The sequence below is a fragment of the Zea mays genome, chromosome 2 (genome assembly GCF_902167145.1).
Source record: "Zea mays cultivar B73 chromosome 2, Zm-B73-REFERENCE-NAM-5.0, whole genome shotgun sequence".
In the NCBI taxonomy this organism is placed as follows: Eukaryota; Viridiplantae; Streptophyta; class Magnoliopsida; order Poales; family Poaceae; genus Zea; species Zea mays.
The window spans coordinates 157284375-157307801 of record NC_050097.1 but is presented as its reverse complement, the minus strand read 5'-3'; the positions used below and the strand labels follow the sequence as shown (position 1 = coordinate 157307801).

The window sequence follows — 23427 nt, the reverse complement described above, 5'->3', positions numbered from 1 at the left end:
GAGGTTGATGAGATTGAAAATAGAGTGTACAGGTAGCTACGTGCTACTCCCTCTGTTTCAAACTGCTATCTTTATGAATAACACCTGGCTTTGGGCTGAAGAGCATAGTTCCTGCTACTATTCAGAAGCTAAGTTTTCGTTCCTTCGGTTTCCAGAATATATATATATATATATATATATATATATGTATATATATATATATATTCCTCCTACTTTGACTTAACAAATCCAAGGAAAAAAAAAGAAGAAATCAACTGACCTCTAACTCTGTTCCCAGCTTTTTATCCTTCTGTTTCTCTTAATCCTATAAACAGGATCAAACTGAACAAAAGGTCCAACTATATTTGTTTTACAGGCACTGAAAATTCTAGGTGTACTGAAAGGAAACATGGTAGTAAGAGCATATTCACAGAAAACAAAGTGAATAAAATTTAGTTACTTTAGGAGCTAAAGATCCAAATAGAAAGAACTAAAAGTTACTAAAATGTTGGATTGTGACTACAATCCATATTTACGGTTGTTTCAAATGTTGGATTGTGTGAAGTTTTAGTGTTGATGCTTTCCTTCATGACAACTAAGCAAGGCCTTAAGATTGGCGAAACGTCGAGTGAGCGAGATGCTAATTAGGAAGGATGCATGCCTAGATGACCGTCACTCAACTGGAGGTTTTGCTATATTCTAAGGATCAATCTGATGCTAATTAGGAAGGATGCATGCCTAGATGACCGTCACTCAACTGGAGGCTTTGCTATTTTCTAAGGATCAATCTGATGCTAATTAGGAAGGATGCCTGCCTAGATGCCTGGCTAGATGACCGTGTCACTCAACTGGAGGTCCAGCTTCTGTGTGATTATTGATAATTGTTTATACCGCCTTGTGCTAGAATTGTGCATTGTTGGAAATTGTCTCCTTGCATTTCCGGGAAACTTAGATAGCAGCTGGGTTTGAATTTAACTACAATCCAGGTTTTCGGTTGCCTAAAGAAGTGTCATGTAAGTTGTAGCGTTAGATTCAGCCATTTAACACAAGGCAGCTATGGGTTCCACTCAGCACTCAAAATGGTGTTTCGAATTCCTCAGTTGAATTGGTTTGTTTGGTGATTTTTGTGTCGATTGGGGTTTTAATTTGCTAAAGCAGCTCGTGTGAAGTTTTAGTGTTGATGCTTTCCTTCATGACAAACAAATGCATCCAGTTTATGTAGTTTCAGACTCCATACTTGTTTCTATTTAGAGTTCCTGTTTTAGTGTTGAGGGACAGAGATCAATGAAAATGGTAAAGGCCTGCTTATGTAGTTTCAGACTCCATACTTGTTTCTATTTAGAGTTCCTGTGAAAATTACCTCATAAGCTGGAGCGTCTTAGGGCCTATCTGTCAGGTGCTAAATTGTTATTAAATGTTTTTTTGGACTCAAAACTGAAGGGGTTAATCCTCCCCTGTCCAGCTATTACTGAAGTGAATAGAGGGCATCTGCTGTTCTCAATTGCTTTCACTCCATGAATTGCATGGGCGCATAGGCATAGATGGCATTAATTTCCTCTTCTTTTAGAAGATTTGTACCTGATATCCATTTTCATTTCTGCATTATCATCTTGTGCTAGTAAATTTAGCAGACTCATTTTGAACCCTGGTGTGGATTCCAGTCGAAGGATTACCCCTATGTCCTGTTGCACTGGCATGTGTTAGGCAATAAACACCAGGTAGGACACCCATGCGCTGTGTGTGTGCAGACTGCAGACATTGGGCACTAGCTAAGCACCAGAATCACATAAAGTGTAAACTGGGCAAACTCCATAAATTCTAGATTTCTAGCTACTAGTTTCCCTATAATACTAAATAAAGACCACTGTCAGCATATGCAAATTATTATTATTATTATTATTATTATTATTATTATTATTATTATTATTATTATTATTATTATTATTTTTTAAAAAAAGGAGTTCCATACATATTGATAATAGAGGAAGAATGAGTATAACCAAATCATGACTTTTGTGGCAACTCTTCAAATTTCGCACCAATACATCACCTGAAGCACATAAAATTCAGACAATATATATGTACTGAACGCCTTAAGCTACAGCTAGCTAGCTAGCTAATAAAACATAATACAGAGGTACAGCATCACCACTGATGAAGACAAACCATGAGATTTCAGAGAACAATGCCCCCAAGCCAAGCATACTCTACGAAATCATGGCAATTAAATCTGCACAAACAAGGACTCGGAGGGGAATTTACCCAGATTGACGTGGAGCCGTGGTTGGCCCAAAAGGCCAAAACGGAGGGTGGCTGATTGGGCCAGTGCAATGCAAAAGCGTTGTTGGCCTGTTCGAAACCAGGCCCTCCCGATGAAGATGGAGTGCTTCCCTCCCTCCCCTCCGTGTCCGTGCAGCCTCCTCCACCGCAGCACCGTCGTTCGGATCGGAGGCCTCCACCGCCGCCGAACCCACGCTTCTCCTCATCATTTTCCTCCTCTCCACACCACCCGACGCCACGCAGGCGCAGCAGCACAGACGACGGCGTCATGATCACCCAGGGCCTGCAGGCCATCATCAAGCACGACCTCTCGGACCCCTACGGCTTCCTGCGCTCCTGGAACGACAGCGGGCTCTCGCTGCCTGGGCGGGCGTCAAGTGCGAGCTGGGCAGCGTCGTGGCCATCACGCTCCCCTGGGGGCTCCCTCTCCGCGCGCGGCCACCTCGTGCACCTCCACGACAATCCCATCGCTCGCCTTCCTCCTGGTCCTCGACCTCCGTGGCGTCTACCTCTTCAACAACTGCTTCTCCGGCGCCGTCCCGACCTCCATCGGAGGGTGCGTCGCGCTGCAGGAGTTCGACGCCAGCAACAACCGCCGTCGCCAACTCCACCACCAGGGTCATCCGCCTCAAACCTCAGCCTGAACGCGCTCGGTCCCCGCCGAGGTCGTCGCCTGTTCATCGACCTCTCCTACAACATCCTCTCGGCAGTCCCCGTCCCCGATGCCTTCGAAGCTCCTCAACAAGAAAGATTTGAAGCAGGGAACATGGTTTCAAATTCAAAGCATTCAGACAGAAAGATTCCAAGAACAGCAATGAATCTAGCACAAAATTGTGCAGCAACAGTTCGCAACAGTTCAGAATGAAAACACCTTCTCTAACGCCACCGGTGGGGCACCCATTCTAGCGCCGCTGCGGCTTGCGACGAGCCTTCGCCGCCACTTTCTTGGCTGCCATCTCTTTCTCCTTTTTCGCGGCGGCACACCATCGTGAGTGGGAGTTCATTGCTTGTACCGAGTAACCTGCATTGGTGCCGCATCGATTACAGATTACCATGAACTTGCTGCCCTTGATGGGCTTTGGAACCGCGGCTGGCATCCCTTCTGCACATTCAAGAAACCACATTAAAAAGAAATGAGCTAGTGAAGCGCTACAGATTCTTGAGATTTCGCGACAGAAGAAGAGACGATGTAGAGATGAAGAAACGACCTGACGCTAGCGGGCGCCGAATGCCACAGGCCAGGGGGCTACGACTATTCTATAATTCTTTTATATATCCGCAACACAGCGCACGCACTATTTATACCCGGGTTTACAAAGCTGGTTAAAAACCACTGTTCAAAACGGGTTTCTTAGCTAGGTTTTTTGTTTAAAATTTTGTTCAAAATTTATATAAAAACAGAAAAACTGTAATAAAAGAATGCACGTTTTCCTGCATAATCTAGTATACCCCCTATTTAAATTTAATTCTGTTTAGTCTGTTAAAAGAGAAAAGTAATTAAACACGTGTTAGGGTCTTCTTCTCCGTCGAAGGTTCTCAAGACAAATGTATCACTGGCAAAGTGATGTTGAGAATCCTCTATGGCCGAAGGTCCTCGAGACGAAGATACTATCTGAGAGCTATAATCACTACCGGCAAAGGCCATTTTACACTCGGCAAATAATACTCGCCAAATATTTTATCGGCAAATGGTTCTTTGCTAAATACTTTTTTCGGCACTTTGCCGAGTGCCGAAAAGCACTCGGCAAAGAAAAGCACTCGACAAATTAAGAATCGAAAAAAATCAAAAAAAAGCAAAACTCGCAACCTCTCTCTCGCGCATACCTTCTATACCACTACACTACTACTACAGTTATGTCTATATTATGTTTTCATTCCTCATGTATTATAACCAACCGAGAGTAATTTGATTATTTAAGGCACTAAATGAATTTATTTGAAAATACGACCAACTATAAAGTTGAATAACTTTTTGAGATCTACAAGTTCAATTTTAATAGTTTCTACATCCGAGGTCGTTTACAAAATTTCGGCCCAGGTTTAATCTTTCAGTTTCTTTTTTTCGGTTTATTTCTCCAATTTCAAACTTCAAGTTCAATTTAAATCTAGCTTTAAAATTCAAACTCTATTAAAATGCACCAACAAAAATTCCAGTATGCAAATGCAAAAATATATATTTTCTTATTTATTTACTTATTATTACTTCTCTTTAAGTAGATGCTCCAAATCATATAATAAAGATAAATTTACTTATTGTTTGTTTTAGAAAAAAAATATGATGAGTGGTCATTAATTCAAAAATGAATATTTGTTTCTTAATTATTTTTGAGTGAAATATATATATATATATATATACTTTATATTGATTCACTCTTTATTTACTATGTTCCGATAAGTGTTTGTACTCATGAAATTTAATAAGCATGAGATTTACCAAATAGAAGTATTTGATATAGGATATCTTACCATCATTTTTTACTTAAGAATATAATTTAAGGATATAACCAAAATTTTATATTTACCATTTCCTAAATATTTAACTTTAGGTAAATTTCTTATTCCATCATGAAACAGTTTTGGGCGTTACACTCCATGCTTGGGTGTAGCGTGGAGCGTGAGATCCACATGTGGCCGAGAATCTCAACGTACAGGACGTTGAGGCCGCTTTCTCCGTCCATGAGGACCTTGGAGAGGCGCTTCATGCCCACGATCGGTTTGACTACAAGGGGGTAGGTCTAGGGGTGCGGGACCTTGACCGGGTGGTCGCTCTAATCGAAGGTGATTGGTACATCTGACCACTGGAGGTGTTAGGGTTGGCGGGTCGCGCCAGATACACTTCCTGCCCTTCATGTCGGCGCTTGTTGTCCGGCGCCCACCGGTGGCTGACTTCGACAGTGTATCCTAACCATGGTGTCTCTCCTACTTGCCGTTGCCGCTCGGTGTTGCCCATGGGCTGGCGGGAGCATTGCTCGGGGGCAGTGGGCCCCATTTCGCAATGTTGCCTCTCCACCTCACTCCCGGCGGAGCGTTCAGGTTCCTTGCGCTCGGCACCGGTTGCTCTAGGGCCAACAAGGCGGAGCTCGTCGATGGCAGTGGCGAGGAAGTTGAAGGAGCCAAACGTGATGCTGCTCCGAGGGGTGAAGGTCCGCCCCCAGCAGGTGTTGATGAACTGGCCATCAGAGCTAAAACGTTGTTTAGAACGCTTGTAATCCCCTACCTAGCGTGCAACTGTCGTGGTTTCAGAAACCAGGAGGACAATAGATTTGTGTTCGATGGGGGATGCAAGTGTGGACTCACTCCGAATGGTGAATCGCAAGGATTCGGACTGAAGAGCTAAGACACAGGGGTTATATTGGTTCAGGTCAGGGCCCTAGTCCAATGTAGTGCTGATCGTGGTATTGCTCTGAAGCATGTTACAGCTGGTGTGCCTGTGTCCAAAAAGAGAGAGAGCTTCCCTTTTATATCTCAAGGGATGAGCCTTACATCCATGAGAATGAGAGAGAGACTCAGTAGCCACTCCTGGCCCTTTGGGGGCTCCACGCTCGGCCGTACTTCTGTCACACCCGGGTTTCGGGGCACCAAGACCCGGGCGCGAACATAAACACCAGGTGTGCTGGGACCAAGTCTCACACATATGATGCAAAGTGGCACAGGATCGAATGTCACATCTTTACTATATAACAGGAGTTCTGTACAAAAATAATTAAATAATTACATCATATGAGGAAACGATCCAGCAACCCAAAGTTGACTGGGAGACGACGACCTAGATTTCTCACGAACTCATCGCAGCATCCTCCTTGCGCCTCATCCTGCGGTACCTATTCTTGACCTGTGGGGGGGTGTGAGACAGCAAGAGTGAGCTCACATACGTTCATCGCTCAACAAGTTGTGGGGAATAATGTGCATGAACTTGCCAAAGGTGGGAGCTCACGTGAAGTGTAAGGCTTACCAAAGAGGATGGTTAGAGCTGAGCATTGCTTTTAAAGTTGGTCAAAATTTTATAGCAGTTACTAAGTACAAGTAAATACCAACCCAATTAAATAGTAGAACAAAAGTAACAACATCACCTGCGATGCAATGCATATGACAAATTGAATTTAGTTCCATAAATTAATCATGTGAGGGTCCGAGCTGCTCATGACCGTGAGCACGGCTAGTATACCAGTTTTACACTCTACAGAGGTTGCGCATCTTTACCCACAAGTCATGTTACCCATCTGCCAAGGGATCACGACTTCCCATACACCTCTACCGAGGAGGCGAGGCAGGGTAACACTACGAGGCCTTTACAAAGTTCCACTAGCTTCAGAAAACCCGCTACAGTTTATAGGAAGCTCCAATGCAGGAATCCCTTGCAGGACCGCCATCGCAGCAGAATCCTCCCGAGGGCCTCCCTACACTGACCACTCCCCTACTGCCCTTGCCCCTTTCGGGTAAGGTAGTCTTCCACTAGCTTTCCTAATTAATCAGCCAAGGGCGTCCCATTAAACCCTTGTGGTAGCACTGTTTTCCCGGGTGGTCGCTCCATGTTCCAATTAACATAATGATCTTATCATGAACAGTAATAATAAACAGATAATAAAAGTGTGACCATGAATAATGTATCTTCATACACAAAACCACATAAAGCACTAGCAAGTACTACCCAAAAAGTTCAGTGGTAAACAAGGTATAAAGGTAGACAAACTAGGGTAACCTATTGGGTCCCATCAAAATTAACCTATGCAGATCATTATGATTAATTAGAACATGAGTGGGTAAAAAGAAGTGATCAAGGGCACAACTTGCCTGGGACTTGAGATTCCAGGTACCAACTTGCTCTTCATGACACGTGTCCTCACTGCTAGTCGTAGCAATACAGACAAACATTGTATAGGTAAAATTAACATCACATCAAACATAAGAATAAACTGCGTAATAATGATCTACGTGTTGCTACGAGATCGTGGGATCGAGAACTACTAAATTCGGAGTTACATTTAGAAAGTTATGATTTTATGGAGTTATTGAGTACCTAGAATAGATTAATTCGAATGGACAATTTTAATTCAAGTTTCATGGCTAAACAGTGTTACTAGTTGGTAGACAATATTAATACAAAATTATTGCAACTGGAATTACTCAATTTAGAGCTAAAATGAATTTTCTATGAATTATACAACTTTCTGGAATTATTTTTGTATTTAAAATCATTTTCTATTATTAATTTTTCAATGTCATTGATCTCTGGGCTGGGCGTCAAAAACAGAGAAACGCAGGGGCTAACTCGAAATATTTCCCAGACTTAGGCTTCCCACAGTGTGGACTGCGAGTTAGTTTTGTAAAACCCTAGGGTCTCTTTTAGAAAATTGCCTGACCGAAGCGGTAAGATTGATTCTGAACCGCACGATTGCAGATGGACGACCAGGATCAAATCCTTAATAAACCGAATCGGTACGCGCTAACAGCCGGTGGATCCAAGATCCACGGCTCCGATTCATCCACGTCAAACTCGCACCCGAGCCCACCGATCTGATCACTACGGTCACGATTTAATGCCCCGGATCGGTATCTAGAGATCTAATCGGAGTCGCTCGTTTGAGATCCCACGGTTGTGATCTCGTCATCCCCATGGGAGCAGCGGCGCGAGCCACCCGCGCCAACCCACGGCAGGCGCAAATCCCGGCGAGGGCATGCCCGGTCTCCCCGCGCCCAAACACCGAACAGAAGGGTAAATCATAATGCTCTAAGTGTTGTGAATTCGTATGGGTGAAACTCACTGTGAATCGCGTCGTGGAGGGTTCCTGCCCACGGCGCAGAGCGGACCGCGGCGGCGCCACCCGATTACTCCAGCGAGCCCGCCGGAGCTGGGCACCATGGTGTCCAACCGAGACATTAAACCAGTGCAATTCTACGAGGAGGCGATGACGAACACAATGGGTGTCCACATACCGTGATTCGAGCAGTGCAGAGCTCACACATCGGTGCACGGCGGCATGGCTGAACTTCGTTGAGGAATTGCGTGCACACCAAGGCCACTAGCCCCAACCGTCCCCCTGGGCACGGAACATAGATGAGCGTGGTACTCGCAGGCCGTTCCCCAAACATAGCGCAGCCACGGAGGTAGTGGAACATGCGGATGGCGGCCATACCGCGAGCTCCACATCCGTCGAGCATCAATTCCGCCAAACAGGCCACAAGGAGACAGCCCGCCATTGTTTGGAGAGTCAAGGGGGTTACAGGCTGGTTTTATGCACGGGGACGAGGAGTCTGGGTCGGGTTGTTTCAACCATCCGGCGATTCCGGCGGGGCAGGCACGGTGAGTTCGGAGATCTGTTACCAGCGTCAATCGGAGAAGACGCCCTGTCATCCCGGGCCCGCGCGCAAGACACAAAGGTCTTCAACAGTGAGCGGCCCCGTGTGTCAGTGTCTGGGTTTCCAAGGGGCTGGCGTGGGGGTTAGAAAGTTGGGCCGCCCGAGGAGATATGGCCCATCCGAGGTAATGTAATTCTTTCTCTTTTCTTTTTTTTTCCTTTCACTTTTATTTTCTATTTTATTTCAAATTCAAATCTAATTTGAGCTTCACATATTTTATTGCACACAATAAAATACAACGTGATACAAAATATATATTGTGTTTTACTATTATTATTCTATTCTTTTAAGCAAATGCTCAAAAACATATAATAAGGAATAATTCACATTATATATTCTTTTTTTAGGAATGTATATTTTTTTGAATGTGTGCTTGAATTAAAAGTTATTCAAACAAATATTATTTATTTATTTATTTAGGATAATTTTGATATATAACTTTCACCATGATTTATTTGAGTCGAGATTATTTTTAAGGAGTGTTCTAGTTATAAATTTGCAATAGATAGATTGAAAATGTTTCCTTTAATTATTGTTCCTTAGTTTCAAATTTTGGATCTAAGTTTTAAACTACCAAGCTGTTGATATTACTGTTTATTTTCTTTAGGAGAATAAACTTAAAAAAATGAAACTCAATTATTAAATAGTATTTTAACTCAAATATTTATGGAGGAACTTCTATGAATCCCAAAATTAGGATTTTGGGTGTTACAAATCCTACCCCCCTTAACAGAAATCTCGTCCTCGAGATTTGCAAGAAAGGGGATACAAGTCTATCTTGTAGTCTAGATTTTATTTTCTAATTAGTTCTAGTACGAAAAGATTTTTTTAATAGTCTATATCAAATTATCAGGCGATTAGGAAGGCATATGTATGGCCACCTTATTATGTAGGATAAAAGATGTCCTAGAAGTATGAGTAGGTGTTGGTAAGAAAGAGTAGGGAAAGGGAAAGGCTCCGTCCCAGATTGTGGATCTTGATTCCGCTGGCGATTCAACTTGATCTTTGAGACTTGAGTTGGTGCTTATCCTTTCTTGATGTCGTTGATCCTTTTCTTCTCCAGTCTTGGTCTTTGGTGTCTCCATCCGAGTTTGGGACAAGAGGCTAAGATAGATCTGTTATGTAGATGAAGTTGTTGGGTATAGCCGAGTTGATTTAAGTCACCAATTTAGTCTTTAGTGAATTAGGAATATGGCCTTATCCTTTATACCAGCATTAAGTAACTCACATTAGATTAGATCATATAAGATTAGATAGGATCGAGATTAGATTGGATATGACTAGATTAGACTAGTTAAGATCTCATTATTTTGGATTAGATTCTGGTTGTTGCTAGTGTGGGGTAAATGTGCTTATTAGGGTAAGATGAATCCATAAGGACACTACACCAAAATAGTTAACTTCCTAGAGCCTAAACCCTAGGAAGTTAGCCCTAAACTCTAGGAAGTTAGCTAAACTCTCGGAAGTTAAGCCATCCCGTCGGAAGTTTGGCTCTCGGAAATTTTTTGTCGGAAGTTAGCTTAACTTCCTAGAGCCCCCTAGGAAGTTAGCTAACTTCCTACAGCCTAAGAAGCCTCTCGGAAGTTAGTAGGTTCTCGGAAGTTAGTAGCTTCACGCCGTTAGCGCCGTCAGCTGACTAACTTCCTACGACTAACTTCCTACGGCTGACTGTAACCCTAGGAAGTTAGCCAGCTAACTTCCTACGGCTGACTGTAGCCCCTAGGAAGTTAGTTGGCTAACTTCCTACTGCCCAATTGGCCTCTAGGAAGTTAATTTGACCAGCATTACAAATGTTGTTTATTTTTATTTTACACCACATTCCACAACATAACAAATACATCAACAGCTATATAGCACAACATATTTTCACATAAAACATCTCACACACAATCACATATCAATATTTAAATCCATAATCTCATCAATTACATCACAAAAGTCTCATGCGTAGTCATATTTATTGTTTAGAAATAAATTATAGAATTACAATAATATCCACATACAACATCATTTTTCTTGTTCCGTACAAAGATTGTAAGGGAAAATAGTATCAAAGCCATATTGAAATTTACTACCTCTCCATCCTCCATCTCTAGCACAACTAAATCTTCACTGATTTGTGTTCATCCGTTCTTAGTCAACAAATGAACTTGCTTCACATTACTGCTTAGTGATAAGAAGACACCAATGTAAAGGATGCATCCAGCTTCTTTGCCAACCATGGTAGTTTCAAGATGCAGAGTTTGTGTACGGCTGTCTGTCTTCTTTACTTCCTTCAATTCATCCATACATTGTTAGCAACATCGGTGGCCGAAGGCCCCAATAAATACGAACGAGGGTTGAATCTCCAGCGGGCTGAAACTCCAAGTAACTAAACACATGCTCTAAAATTCTGAAACATACTATTAAAAACCAACACATTTGGCAATGGCAGAATGTAGCGCCCACAGACATAAGCAGATTCAATTCATATTAACAAACGAAGTTACTAGCAACATAGAGTCTGACAAGGACTTACAACTCATTATAGGATGAAATAGAGACATAGTTGTATGCCATAGCAGACAACCTTGTCATGCGTCATACCAGATTTCTTGCTTAAAAATTGATCAGCAACCTACAACATGAAGAAAGGAACAAACATCAGAAGGTTCAGTACAATAGTCTACGAATTTTCAGGTCTGCACATGTTATCATTAGTTCAAAAACCTAAAGAGTTCAAGCTAGCAAAATCAAACCCACTAAAGAACAAAGGACTTGTTCATATCTACAAATAAACAAAGGAATGCAAAACAATGAATTGATGTTTTAAGAGAGTCATATATCCAAGTAAAGAATATAACTTTGGACCATTTAGCCTGGTAAAATTGTACTATACTCCTGCAGTTAAGCTCCCTTTTCTCCCAACCAACCATGCCCTAAAGGGTACCTTGTTGGATACTGCAAAGAAAAGAATTAGCTTGACATGCATGTTAGATATGAACAGTGCCACATAAGAATATTATTAAGGAACGATCCAATACATTAAATCGATTCAAAACTATGGAGATGCATCTAGTTGTTATATCATCATTAATGAAATTCAATAAACAACAACAACACTTAATTCCGAGCAAGTTGGGGTAGCAAACCACCAACAAAAAGATAGAAAAGGAGGTGTTTTAACCGCAGATAGATGTATACAGTTGGGACATTTATATAAACCATTTTTTCCTGGTAGGACTGCAAAAATTGAAGTGCAAGGCTGCAAGCATACAATGAAACAAAAGCACTGGAGTGATCGATATAGATGAACTGCAATGCAATAATAACATATCTATCTACAATCATTATTGCCACTTATATTTCAACAAAACTGTGTTCTGTTGAATACCAATGGCATAAGTTTTTTTGGCTAAGAATGCTTGAGTAGGAGCATAACAGGGAACCCTATGCATTGCATTGACTTTGAGAGATATTTCTGAGGAAGCCTGGCTATTAGGCATATGGCTGTGGCAAAGGCACTAGAGAAAATATTGTCTGGGGCATTTGTTTAGGCAGCTTCCAGTCATTTATCTCTCTTCTGAATGTAACGGAGAACCAACTAGGATTGTCTTGTACTGGGAGCTAATTTCTCTTTCTTAATAAGATGTGTGGCTCCTGCATATTTGCGAAAAAACAACACAGGGAACCAATATGCAATATATTATAGTGATTTAGCCATCCACATTTAAAATGCCTAATCTAGTATGTAGTTCATGATTTCTAAATGCATCATAGATCTTCACAGATAGGTACAATCAGCTATACATGGTTGAATGTGACATCAACCACAGATGCATCAACCAGATCCACGCTTCATACAACACCAAACCAACTGAGCAGCCAAAACCAACAACGTGAACGAAATGTATTAAAATAGACTAGATCCAACATTGAACTTAGTTGTATCAAATCCCGGAATGTATTAAAAAATAGGCTGTGAATCACAAATGACCCAAAAAATAAAATGCAGCATCACAAAATGAACATTTATAGACAGTATAAATGAAAGAAGGGAATGAATAACATAGAAATACTACATTTCAAATTTTTTGATGCAGTCCTTGACAGATGGAAGTGTATTGCAGTCCAATAAACTGATGAGAATTACTGAGTGCTAACCTCAACATACTTTTAACGAGGGGATCCAGTGGCTACTGCTGTGGACCGGCGCCGGTGGGGTAGCTCGCTGCCGGGGAGAGGGTGACGGCCACCATGGCTGAGCTCGCCCATGGGGAAGACATGGGGTCGCTACCCCGCCGGCCCCCAGCACCCCCCGCGCCGCCGCCCCGGAGCGCCGCCCGCCCCCAAAGTGTGTCACACTGTGATTACAACAGCGAAGATAACTGAAAAAACCTATAACTTAACTAACCTGCGATGTGACATATTGTGGTCCTAAATCAAAGATTATTCAATAATAGCAATGAACTTCACAGACATGAAATAACATCACAGTGTAGTACAAGTGTACCATCACTTTTGCTGCCACCAGCAATTTTAAGTAGAAACGTTGTCAAAAGGTATATATAATGCAACAAAAAGTTAGGAGCAAGAGAAGCAAATCTAAAGGGGAATGTGGGCCAACAACAGAAGAGAGCAGAAGGGGACGGAAGATGAGGAGTTTTTTTAGTAGTCGGTCAGCAACACATTTTTAGTAGGAGAATCTGACATCTTTATGTAATATTGGGATCGCTAAATCGTAAACAAAAATAGAAAACTACATTACATTGACTGAATAGTAGAACCAAACATTCTAATTGTAACTATGAAGATGTAAACCAGATTATTATAGCAACCACGTACAACCAAAAATACAAATTCATCCATACCGAAACCTTATAACATACATATCTTTGTAGCTAGGGCATTGAACGAAGACCTTAATTAGCTCGTGGTCAGCTATACCTACACATGAAATCTATTGCTTTCTATGGATGTACGAAAAGCAAACGGTTGTCTGGTAATGCGTCGTAGGTGATTGGATAGAGAAATCTCCAGAAGCAGTAGTATATGTAGAATGACGACAAACAGCTGAATTAATTAATTATGCATACATACATACCCACTTCTATTTTCAATATAGACTACCTTTTTTGTTTCAATTCACCAACTAATCAATCAAAAGCGGAAGGCCAAGACACTGACAACTAATCAATCTAAACTGCAAACAGTACAAGAATAGAGTGTTTAGTGAACGAAGGGTGCTTAATGTGGAACGATGCGCTGAGCCCACATCCTTCTTATATATAAATGATCCACCGCCAAAATACAGATTAATTTGCACAATACCAGCTTATAGACACACAACAACATCGAATTATATGCCCTTGCAGATTCATGTGTACTGCAACGGCCAAACTGCAGTGAGGTATCTAGGTATATAGAGCCAAGCGAAATCTAAAGTATAAAAAGGAGGCCTGCTTATTACTAGCTAGCTTTGTGACGACTTCACAACAGAAAATACACACACACATCAAGCAAAAGGAGAGGGAGGGAGGAGAAATACACTTGATCTTTCGACGGAGGACCGAGAAGCTATCCCCCACTGCACATATGGCGGCTGGCCTGGGGGAGCTCGCCATGGAAGAAACCCCTGCGTGTAGATCAGAGGGGGGCGAGCTGGAGCTGGGCGACGCCATGGAGAGGGGTAGGGAGCTGGGAATAGGAAGCAGGGGGACAGATCCGACCACGGCCAGGAGAGTACGCCGGCGAGGCTTGGTGGAGGAGCACCGGGCACGGCTCAAGGAAGAAGAGGCAGGGCGAGCAGGGAGATAGGAGAAGGGCGGGCGGTGCTGCTGGGGAAAAATTTCAGAGAGAAAAGAATACGTGGGTGAGGGAAAGAGATAAGGGAGATGGAAACTTAAGAGATTTCCACGGCTGTGGAGGATAAAGTAATAAGCTAGATGGTGGATGAAGCTAACTTCCTAGAGGCGGCCGTAGGAAGTTAGCTTTTTGTTTGACTGGTCAAAAGCCGAAAGCTAACTTCCTAGAGGAGGCCGTAGGAAGTTAGCTTTTCGCTTGACTGGTCAAAAGCTAAAAGCTAACTTCCTAGAGGCGGCCGTAGGAAGTTAGCGGCTCGTTTGACCGCACCCGCGGATAAGGAACTGAAAGCTAACTTCCTAGAGGAGGTCGTAGGAAGTTAGCTGCTCATGCTAACTTCCTAGAGGCAGCAGTAGGAAGTTAGCTGCTCATGCTAACTTCCTACGGCCGGCTCTAGGAAGTTAACGGCTCGTTTGACCGCATGCATGGGTCAGCATGTGAAATCTAACTTCCTAGAGCTTTTGTAAAATACCGTAGGAAGTTATGTTTATTTCCTAGAGCTACCAGTTGCCTCTCGGAAGTTATTTATTTCCTACGGTTTGTTATAAAAGCTGTAGGAAGTTAAAAAACCGTAGGAAGTGTATGATTTTGGTGTAGTGGGACAAGGTAGAATCTTTTGAGGTCAGTTAGATCTATTAGGATGTCATAAGACCCTTTTCGAGATAAGATGAGTATTTTTTTTAGGCTAAGATGGATCTATGAGTGTAGGATAGAATATTTTAAGATGAGATGGATATTGTTAGGCTAGATAATTTAATGGGGAATAATCAAGTTTGTCTAGTTATCATTTTGATAAGCATTTTTTTCCTATATGCATATGCAGATGTAAGTGTGGACATTACTCCACAACTCATCACACTCAATCAAAGATCCAAATCAAACAAGTATCATAAGAACAAACATTCAAGTTCATAGATATCTAAAAAAAATTGTTTTATTTTTGTTTCTTAAGAGTAGGTCTTCCTATTCCTAAAGGTCACTTTAGGCATAGGATTTTCAAAGTGTGAAATCCACATTTGTCTTTAGAAAGAAGAGGTAAGAATAATCAGAGTGAAGCGGAAATAGATGAGAAAAGATTAAGATAAGTTTAGAAAGAATCAGAGTAGCAAAGGTAAGTAGATAATGGTTGTCCAGTTCTATCTAGGTTTCGTCCTACAGTCAACATTCCTCTGATACCACTTCTGTCACACCCGGGTTTCGGGGCACCAAGACCCGGGCGCGAACATAAACACCAGGTGTGCTGGGACCAAGTCTCACACATATGATGCAAAGTGGCACAGGATCGAATGTCACATCTTTACTATATAACAGGAGTTCTGTACAAAAATAATTAAATAATTACATCATATGAGGAAACGATCCAGCAACCCAAAGTTGACTGGGAGACGACGGCCTAGATTTCTCACGAACTCATCGCAGCATCCTCCTTGCGCCTCATCCTGCGGTACCTATTCTTGACCTGTGGGGGGGTGTGAGACAGCAAGAGTGAGCTCACATACGTTCATCGCTCAACAAGTTGTGGGGAATAATGTGCATGAACTTGCCAAAGGTGGGAGCTCACGTGAAGTGTAAGGCTTACCAAAGAGGATGGTTAGAGCTGAGCATTGCTTTTAAAGTTGGTCAAAATTTTATTAGCAGTTACTAAGTACAAGTAAATACCAACCCAATTAAATAGTAGAACAAAAGTAACAACATCACCTGCGATGCAATGCATATGACAAATTAAATTTAGTTCCATAAATTAATCATGTGAGGGTCCGAGCTGCTCATGACCGTGAGCACGGCTAGTATACCAGTTTTACACTCTGCAGAGGTTGCGCATCTTTACCCACAAGTCATGTTACCCATCTACCAAGGGATCGCGACTTCCCATACACCTCTACCGAGGAGGCGAGGCAGGGTAACACTACGAGGCCTTTACAAAGTTCCACTAGCTTCAGAAAACCCGCTACAGTTTATAGGAAGCTCCAATGCAGGAATCCCTTGCAGGACCGCCATCGCAGCAAAATCCTCCCGAGGGCCTCCCTACACTGACCACTCCCCTACTGCCCTTGCCCCTTTCGGGTAAGGTAGTCTTCCACTAGCTTTCCTAATTAATCAGCCAAGGGCGTCCCATTAAACCCTTGTGGTAGCACTGTTTTCCCGGGTGGTCGCTCCATGTTCCAATTAACATAATGATCTTATCATGAACAGTAATAATAAACAGATAATAAAAGTGTGACCATGAATAATGTATCTTCATACCCAAAACCACATAAAGCACTAGCTAGTACTACCCAAAAAGTTCAGTGGTAAACAAGGTATAAAGGTAGACAAACTAGGGTAACCTATTGGGTCCCATCAAAATTAACCTATGCAGATCATTATGATTAATTAGAACATGAGTGGGTAAAAAGAAGTGATCAAGGGCACAACTTGCCTGGGACTTGAGATTCCAGGTACCAACTTGCTCTTCATGACACGTGTCCTCACTGCTAGTCATAGCAATACAGACAAACATTGTATAGGTAAAATTAACATCATATCAAACATAAGAATAAACTGCGTAATAATGATCTACGTGTTGCTACGAGATCGCGGGATCGAGAACTACTAAATTCGGAGTTACAGTTAGAAAGTTATGATTTTATGGACTTATTGAGTACCTAGAATAGATTAATTCGAATGGACAATTTTAATTCAAGTTTCATGGCTAAACAGTGTTACTAGTTGGTAGACAATATTAATACAAAATTATTGCAACTGGAATTACTCAATTTAGAGCTAAAATGAATTTTCTATGAATTATACAACTTTCTGGAATTATTTTTGTATTTAAAATCATTTTCTATTATTAATTTTTCAATGTCATTGATATCTGGGCTGGGCGTCAAAAACAGAGAAACGCAGGGGCTAACTCGAAATATTTCCCAGACTTAGGCTTCCCACAGTGTGGACTGCGAGTTAGTTTTGTAAAACCCTAGGGTCTCTTTTAGAAAATTGCCTGACCGAAGCGGTAAGATTGATTCTGAACCGCACGATTGCAGATGGACGACCAGGATCAAATCCTTAATAAACCGAATCGGTACGCGCTAACAGCCGGTGGATCCAAGATCCACGGCTCCGATTCATCCATGTCAAACTCGCACCCGAGCCCACCGATCTGATCACTACGGTCACGATTTAATGCCCCGGATCGGTATCTAGAGATCTAATCGGAGTCGCTCGTTTGAGATCCCACGGTTGTGATCTCGTCATCCCCATGGGAGCAGCGGCGCGAGCCACCCGCGCCGACCCACGGCGGCGCAAATCCCGGCGAGGGCATGCCCGGTCTCCCCGCGCCCAAACACCGAACAGAAGGGTAAATCATAATGCTCTAAGTGTTGTGAATTCGTATGGGTGAAACTCACTGTGAATCGCGTCGTGGAGGGTTCCTGCCCACGGCGCAGAGCGGACCGCGGCGGCGCCACCCGATTACTCCAGCGAGCCCGCCGGAGCTGGGCACCATGGTGTCCAATCGAGACATTAAACCAGTGCAATTCTACGAGGAGGCGATGACGAACACAATGGGTGTCCACATACCGTGATTCGAGCAGTGCAGAGCTCACACATCGGTGCACGGCGGCATGGCTGAACTTCGTTGAGGAATTGCGTGCACACCAAGGCCACTAGCCCCAACCGTCCCCCTGGGCACGGAACATAGATGAGCGTGGTACTCGCAGGCCGTTCCCCAAACATAGCGCAGCCACGGAGGTAGTGGAACATGCGGATGGCGGCCATACCGCGAGCTCCACATCCGTCGAGCATCAATTCCGCCAAACAGGCCACAAGGAGACAGCCCGCCATTGTTTGGAGAGTCAAGGGGGTTACAGGCTGGTTTTATGCACGGGGACGAGGAGTCTGGGTCGGGTTGTTTCAACCATCCGGCGATTCCGGCGGGGCAGGCACGGTGAGTTCGGAGATCTGTTACCAGCGTCAATCGGAGAAGACGCCCTGTCATCCCGGGCCCGCGCGCAAGACACAAAGGTCTTCAACAGTGAGCGGCCCCGTGTGTCAGTGTCTGGGTTTCCAAGGGGCTGGCGTGGGGGTTAGAAAGTTGGGCCGCCCGAGGAGATATGGCCCATCCGAGGTAATGTAATTCTTTCTCTTTTCCTTTTTTTCCTTTCACTTTTATTTTCTATTTTATTTCAAATTCAAATCTAATTTGAGCTTCACATATTTTATTGCACACAATAAAATACAACGTGATACAAAATATATATTGTGTTTTACTATTATTATTCTATTCTTTTAAGCAAATGCTCAAAAACATATAATAAGGAATAATTCACATTATATATTCTTTTTTAGGAATGTATATTTTTTTGAATGTGTGCTTGAATTAAAAGTTATTCAAACAAATATTATTTATTTATTTATTTAGGATAATTTTGATATATAACTTTCACCATGATTTATTTGAGTCGAGATTATTTTTAAGGAGTGTTCTAGTTATAAATTTGCAATAAATAGATTGAAAATGTTTCCTTTAATTATTGTTCCTTAGTTTCAAATTTTGGATCTAAGTTTTAAACTACCAAGCTGTTGATATTACTGTTTATTTTCTTTAGGAGAATAAACTTAAAAAAAATGAAACTCAATTATTAAACAGTATTTTAACTCAAATATTTATGGAGGAACTTCTATGAATCCCAAAATTAGGATTTTGGGTGTTACAGTACTCCCGATGTGGTACCGCTCGCCATCCCTGTCCTTGTAGCGAGTCCGCAGCTGACATCTCGTGCGATAGTGCATGGCGGGCCCCATGGGTCAGTCTCGGGGTATGCTCGTATGCGATATGGCTCCTCCTGGCGGGCCATGCACTGTTGTATTCTTGGCATGGCGTTCCGTCTCGTTTGTCCGGCGTACGAGTCCATGTAGCTTGTTTGATGTCAATGTAGCGGTGCCTGGTGGGTCCCGCATAGCATGTTCATGGTGAGGTTAAGGGTTGTATTTAGTATAGCTTCATCTTTCACCATGACACTTGCGTCACCTTCCAGCATGCGTAGGCTTACACCCGGTCATGTCGCATTGTCCCGTCTCTTTTGGGTATGTGGGTCACTGCTGAGGCTCTGGTGCTGAGATCCCCCTCGGTACTATATGCATGGACCAGACGTGGTTTGGTGATGTCGCGTCTTGTCGTCCCGACGTGGATCAATAGCATTGGGTCGGCCATTTTCTCTTGCAGGTTTGGTCGTCAGGTAGCTAGTCTTCTGCCCCGCCTCGCTGGGTTGCTCAGCTAGGACTCGGTCATCTGTCTCGTCTCGCTGGGTTGCTCGGCGGGAACTTGGTTGTCCGTCCTGCCTCGCTGGTTTACGGGCCTATTGGGATACCCGTTTCCTTGGTACCTGATAATGGGGCTATTCCCTTTTTCTAAAGCTAATATGAAGGACAAAAGAGTGTATTCAAAATCGCCTTTCTTTGGCGATAAATTACTTAAATTGTCTTATGATAATTTAGCCGAAGCCATGCAGAACTTTCTCTGAATCTAACCCGATTGGAAGAGGAAGCTAATGTTCAGTATAATACTAAATTGGAAGTGTCTATCATGGTTCTTGATCTCGATATGCGGGGAGCAGAGAAGAGTTTCTTATCAGAATGCGAAGCGGTGGGAAGCATCCAGCATCGTAATATGGTTCAAGCCGGAGGCGAGTTCAAAGCTCTAGTTTATGGATACATGCCTCTAATGGAAACCTGGACACATGGTTGCATAGAAAAGGAGACGGGGGAGCAGCAGGTCCAAACCATCTGAGCTTAGCTCAAAGAATAATATGCATAGCGGTCAACATAGCTGATGCTTTAGACTACATACACAATGACAGTGGGAAACCTATCGTCCACTGTGATGTGAAGCACTGTCTTGTACACGTCAGTTCCCAAGTGAGCGGATGACCATGAGAGAAGCAGCCTGCCGAATTAGTGCAATCACTAGCAGCAACCTACATTGTAATCGACTTAGCACGGAGGTACATTAATCCAGGATGGCTGTGTGCGCACGATTTCCAAATCTTTCTCCATTTTCACAATCTCCATTTTGTGGCAACTTCTTCAAAATCTCGCACCAATACACCAACCTCAAGCACATAAAATTCAGACAATATGTACTGGACGCCTTAAGCTACAGCTAGCTAATAAAACAAGCGCCAACACATAATAGAGGTACCGCATCACCACTGATATGAACAAACCATGAGATTTCAGAAAACAATGCCCCCAGAGTGAACAAACCAAGCATACTGTACGAAATCTATACCTGCAAAGAGACTGTGCACTACAGTAGACATTAACGAGAAATTGTAGCCCCCTTTAATTATTAACAAAGAGATGGGAGGGGTTTTTTTACCACCGAAAAAAGGAAGAGAGTAATAAAAAATATATTATCTCCTTTAATATGACATGCTTACGGAGACAGGCCGGGCTGGTATTTTAGGCCACAATGGAAGAAGAGCTGTGCTACAGAACCAATCATCCCACCCCTTTAATACGATGTACATTGTCCCCAAAAAAAAATTGAGATGCAAAATCCTCTTCTAAAACTTCATACACGGATAATGCAAAAATTGGAGCAAACTCTATTTTTATTGGTTCAATATACTATATAGTAGTAGCAGCAGCAAATAGCCCTAGCTAGCAAGCAAGGTACATTATTTAAGCAAATTACATTGTAATAGACTAATACTAGCACGGAGGTACATTAATCCAGTATGGCGGTGTGCGCACGATCTCCATATCTTCTTGGTCGTGAACCTGGACAATCTCCATGGACTGCTCCTGAATATCATAGATGCAGAGATTCCTGTGGCCAGCTACTAAGTGGCCTAGAAAGTAGAGGGAGTTCCCTTTCAGGTTATTCGTGCTTGCAGAGCACCAAGTTGCCATGTTGGTGCCCGTCAGGAGGAAAGCCCTGTCGCCAATATCATCCACCCGGTGCCAGGCCACGGGTTCCTCGTCGCATATTTCCTCCATCTTGAAGATATGAGCGGCGCTAATGTTGGTGGGATCAAAATCGACATAGAAGATGCAGACAGCAAAGAGCTCATCCATGGACTCCAACAAGTGGATGCAGGCAGAGCACACGCCCTCGGGAAACTTGAGGTTGAACTCTTGAGAGACATCAAACTCGTAAAACTCCACGGCGGGAGTATGGCCATGGAAATCGAAGTCAAAGACGCCCATGAAGTTTTGGTCTGATTCGGTGAAGCAAAAATACAGCTTCCCTCCCAGCGCGGCGACGTCGTCGACAACATTCTTGGTGGGCGTGGAGGGAGTGCGGAACTCCTCGGGGAAGAAGTGGTCGCCAATGTCGTAGGCGTGCTGCACCCACATCCTGTCGGCCCCGCCATTCACCGGGCAGAACCACATGAGAGGATCGGTGACGTCGAGAAGCACGACGGCGCAGTCTGGGTGGGCGACGGAGCTGCGGGTGAGCAGACACTTGCAGCTATCGGGGATACGGTGGTCGCCGTGTATTGGTGGGAGCGTGATGGTCTCTCCGGTGAGCGGATGCCAGATCGAGGCCTCTGACGCTTGTCCAAGGATGACCAGCCATCCTTGAGGGGTGCTGAAGGATAAGTTACCCTCCATCATCATCATCTGGGGCCTACTGCTGTTGTGCGTGTAGACAATGCTCCGCTCGGGTAGGCTATATATGAGCATCCTTGTTGTGGCATTGGGATGATCCTTGTATTCGTAGACCAGCAAGGGCAGGGAAGCAAGGACCTGCGGCCGTGGATGCATGCTGCTGCTGTCGTCGTTGTTCATCAACATGCCCATGACGGTACAGTACCTGTTGAATCACAAGCTAAGTGTAATAAGTATATCTAGAATTTAAGCAAAACAGGTGTAAAATGATGTTAGATGAAAGTAGATGGATGTCTCCGTCTATATAAGAAGAATTGTATATACTGAATTGAATTGGGTTCAAGTCCGGCCAATGATTATTAGATGCAGACTGCTCCTTCCTGGCGCGCCCCGCCCAAACGACGGCCTAAGAAAGAAACTACCACAGGCCAATACGCACATAGATCGAACAAACTAGAAGCTGGACTATTGCAATTGCAAGCAAACGAACTCATACCGTGGTTCAAGAATAACAGCGGTGCTGGCTGTCCACGTCGCGGTGTGTGTGGAACGGCGGCGAGATAAAATCTCCGGCGGCGTCGGCGAATTCTGGGTGCGGCGGCTCCCTCTCTCTCTCTCTCTCTCTGCAATGGCGATGGCCCGCAAGGTCTCTGCGACGAAGGCTCTAGTAGATGGATGAGGACGGCGAGAGGGTCTCGGTGGTCTACATATATACTCCGGAGTTCGGCAGTTTCCGTTTTTCCCGTTCGCGTGAACGCCGGCAACGATTCCTGGGTTTTCGTTTTTTCAGTTCGCGTGAACCCCGGCAACGGATTTCGAATCTTTTAATTTAAAATTTTCAATTTCAATAAAATCATAAAAAGAATCTACGGTACGTTCGCTCACCAGTAAGAATTGAGACGTGTTATTACTGAAAGAAGAGGGCAGAACACATGTGGCATGGGGACATTCCTTTCCTACATACCAATACACACGCGCTATACTCAAGTGTGCAATGTACAGGCTTCACCCATTGGAGAATCCGATATGGCTAGACTTTCGTGTCCATTTCACCTCCGAACTGCTGCCCCATTCTATTTCTCCTAATCTATCTTGTTTCTCCGAATCCTATATACAACAACAGATTGAAGTAAGGCATTGAGACAATTATTACACGTGGGCATTGTGAACTACAGATATACTCAACCGAGATACGGCATAAGGACCAACTTCAGATAAACCAAATGAAAAAACAGGTAACATCTAAGCATCGAGGTTGATGAGATTGAAAATAGAGTGTACAGGTAGCTACGTGCTACTCCCTCTGTTTCAAACTGCTATCTTTATGAATAACACCTGGCTTTGGGCTGAAGAGCATAGTTCCTGCTACTA

General features: G+C 43.4%; 1 protein-coding gene and 2 long non-coding RNA genes across 4 annotated transcripts; all 3 read right to left on the bottom strand.

The window, feature by feature from the left end:
* Positions 1-3059: 3059 nt before the first annotated feature.
* On the bottom strand, positions 3060-3531 carry LOC111590886 (uncharacterized). The gene is made up of 2 exons (XR_002750028.1): positions 3468-3531; positions 3060-3361 (listed from the first exon to the last, which is right to left on the bottom strand). It is a non-coding gene; the product is annotated as an uncharacterized lncRNA (long non-coding RNA).
* A 7603-nt stretch (positions 3532-11134) lies between these two features.
* LOC100274634 (uncharacterized) lies at positions 11135-14469 on the bottom strand. The gene is made up of 2 exons (XR_004856356.1): positions 14144-14469; positions 11135-11233 (listed from the first exon to the last, which is right to left on the bottom strand). It is a non-coding gene; the product is annotated as an uncharacterized lncRNA (long non-coding RNA).
* Positions 14470-21035: 6566 nt separating this feature from the next.
* Positions 21036-22715, bottom strand: LOC103641301 (uncharacterized). Of its 2 annotated transcripts, XM_008664656.3 has the most exons (3): positions 22553-22715; positions 22381-22462; positions 21036-22261 (listed from the first exon to the last, which is right to left on the bottom strand). In XM_008664656.3, exon 3 carries the CDS (start codon positions 22246-22248, stop codon positions 21154-21156), a length of 1095 nt encoding a protein of 364 aa, XP_008662878.1. In that variant the 5' UTR covers positions 22249-22261; positions 22381-22462; positions 22553-22715; the 3' UTR covers positions 21036-21153. The 2 variants fall into 2 exon arrangements, with proteins under 2 accessions (XP_008662878.1, XP_008662880.1); XM_008664658.3 differs by lacking the exon at positions 22381-22462.
* Between the last annotated feature and the right edge of the window lie 712 nt (positions 22716-23427).

Coding starts and splice junctions, on each gene's coding strand:
- LOC103641301 (XM_008664656.3), bottom strand. CDS start 22,248: ATGGGCATGTTGATGAACAACGACGACAGCAGCAGCATGCATCCACGG.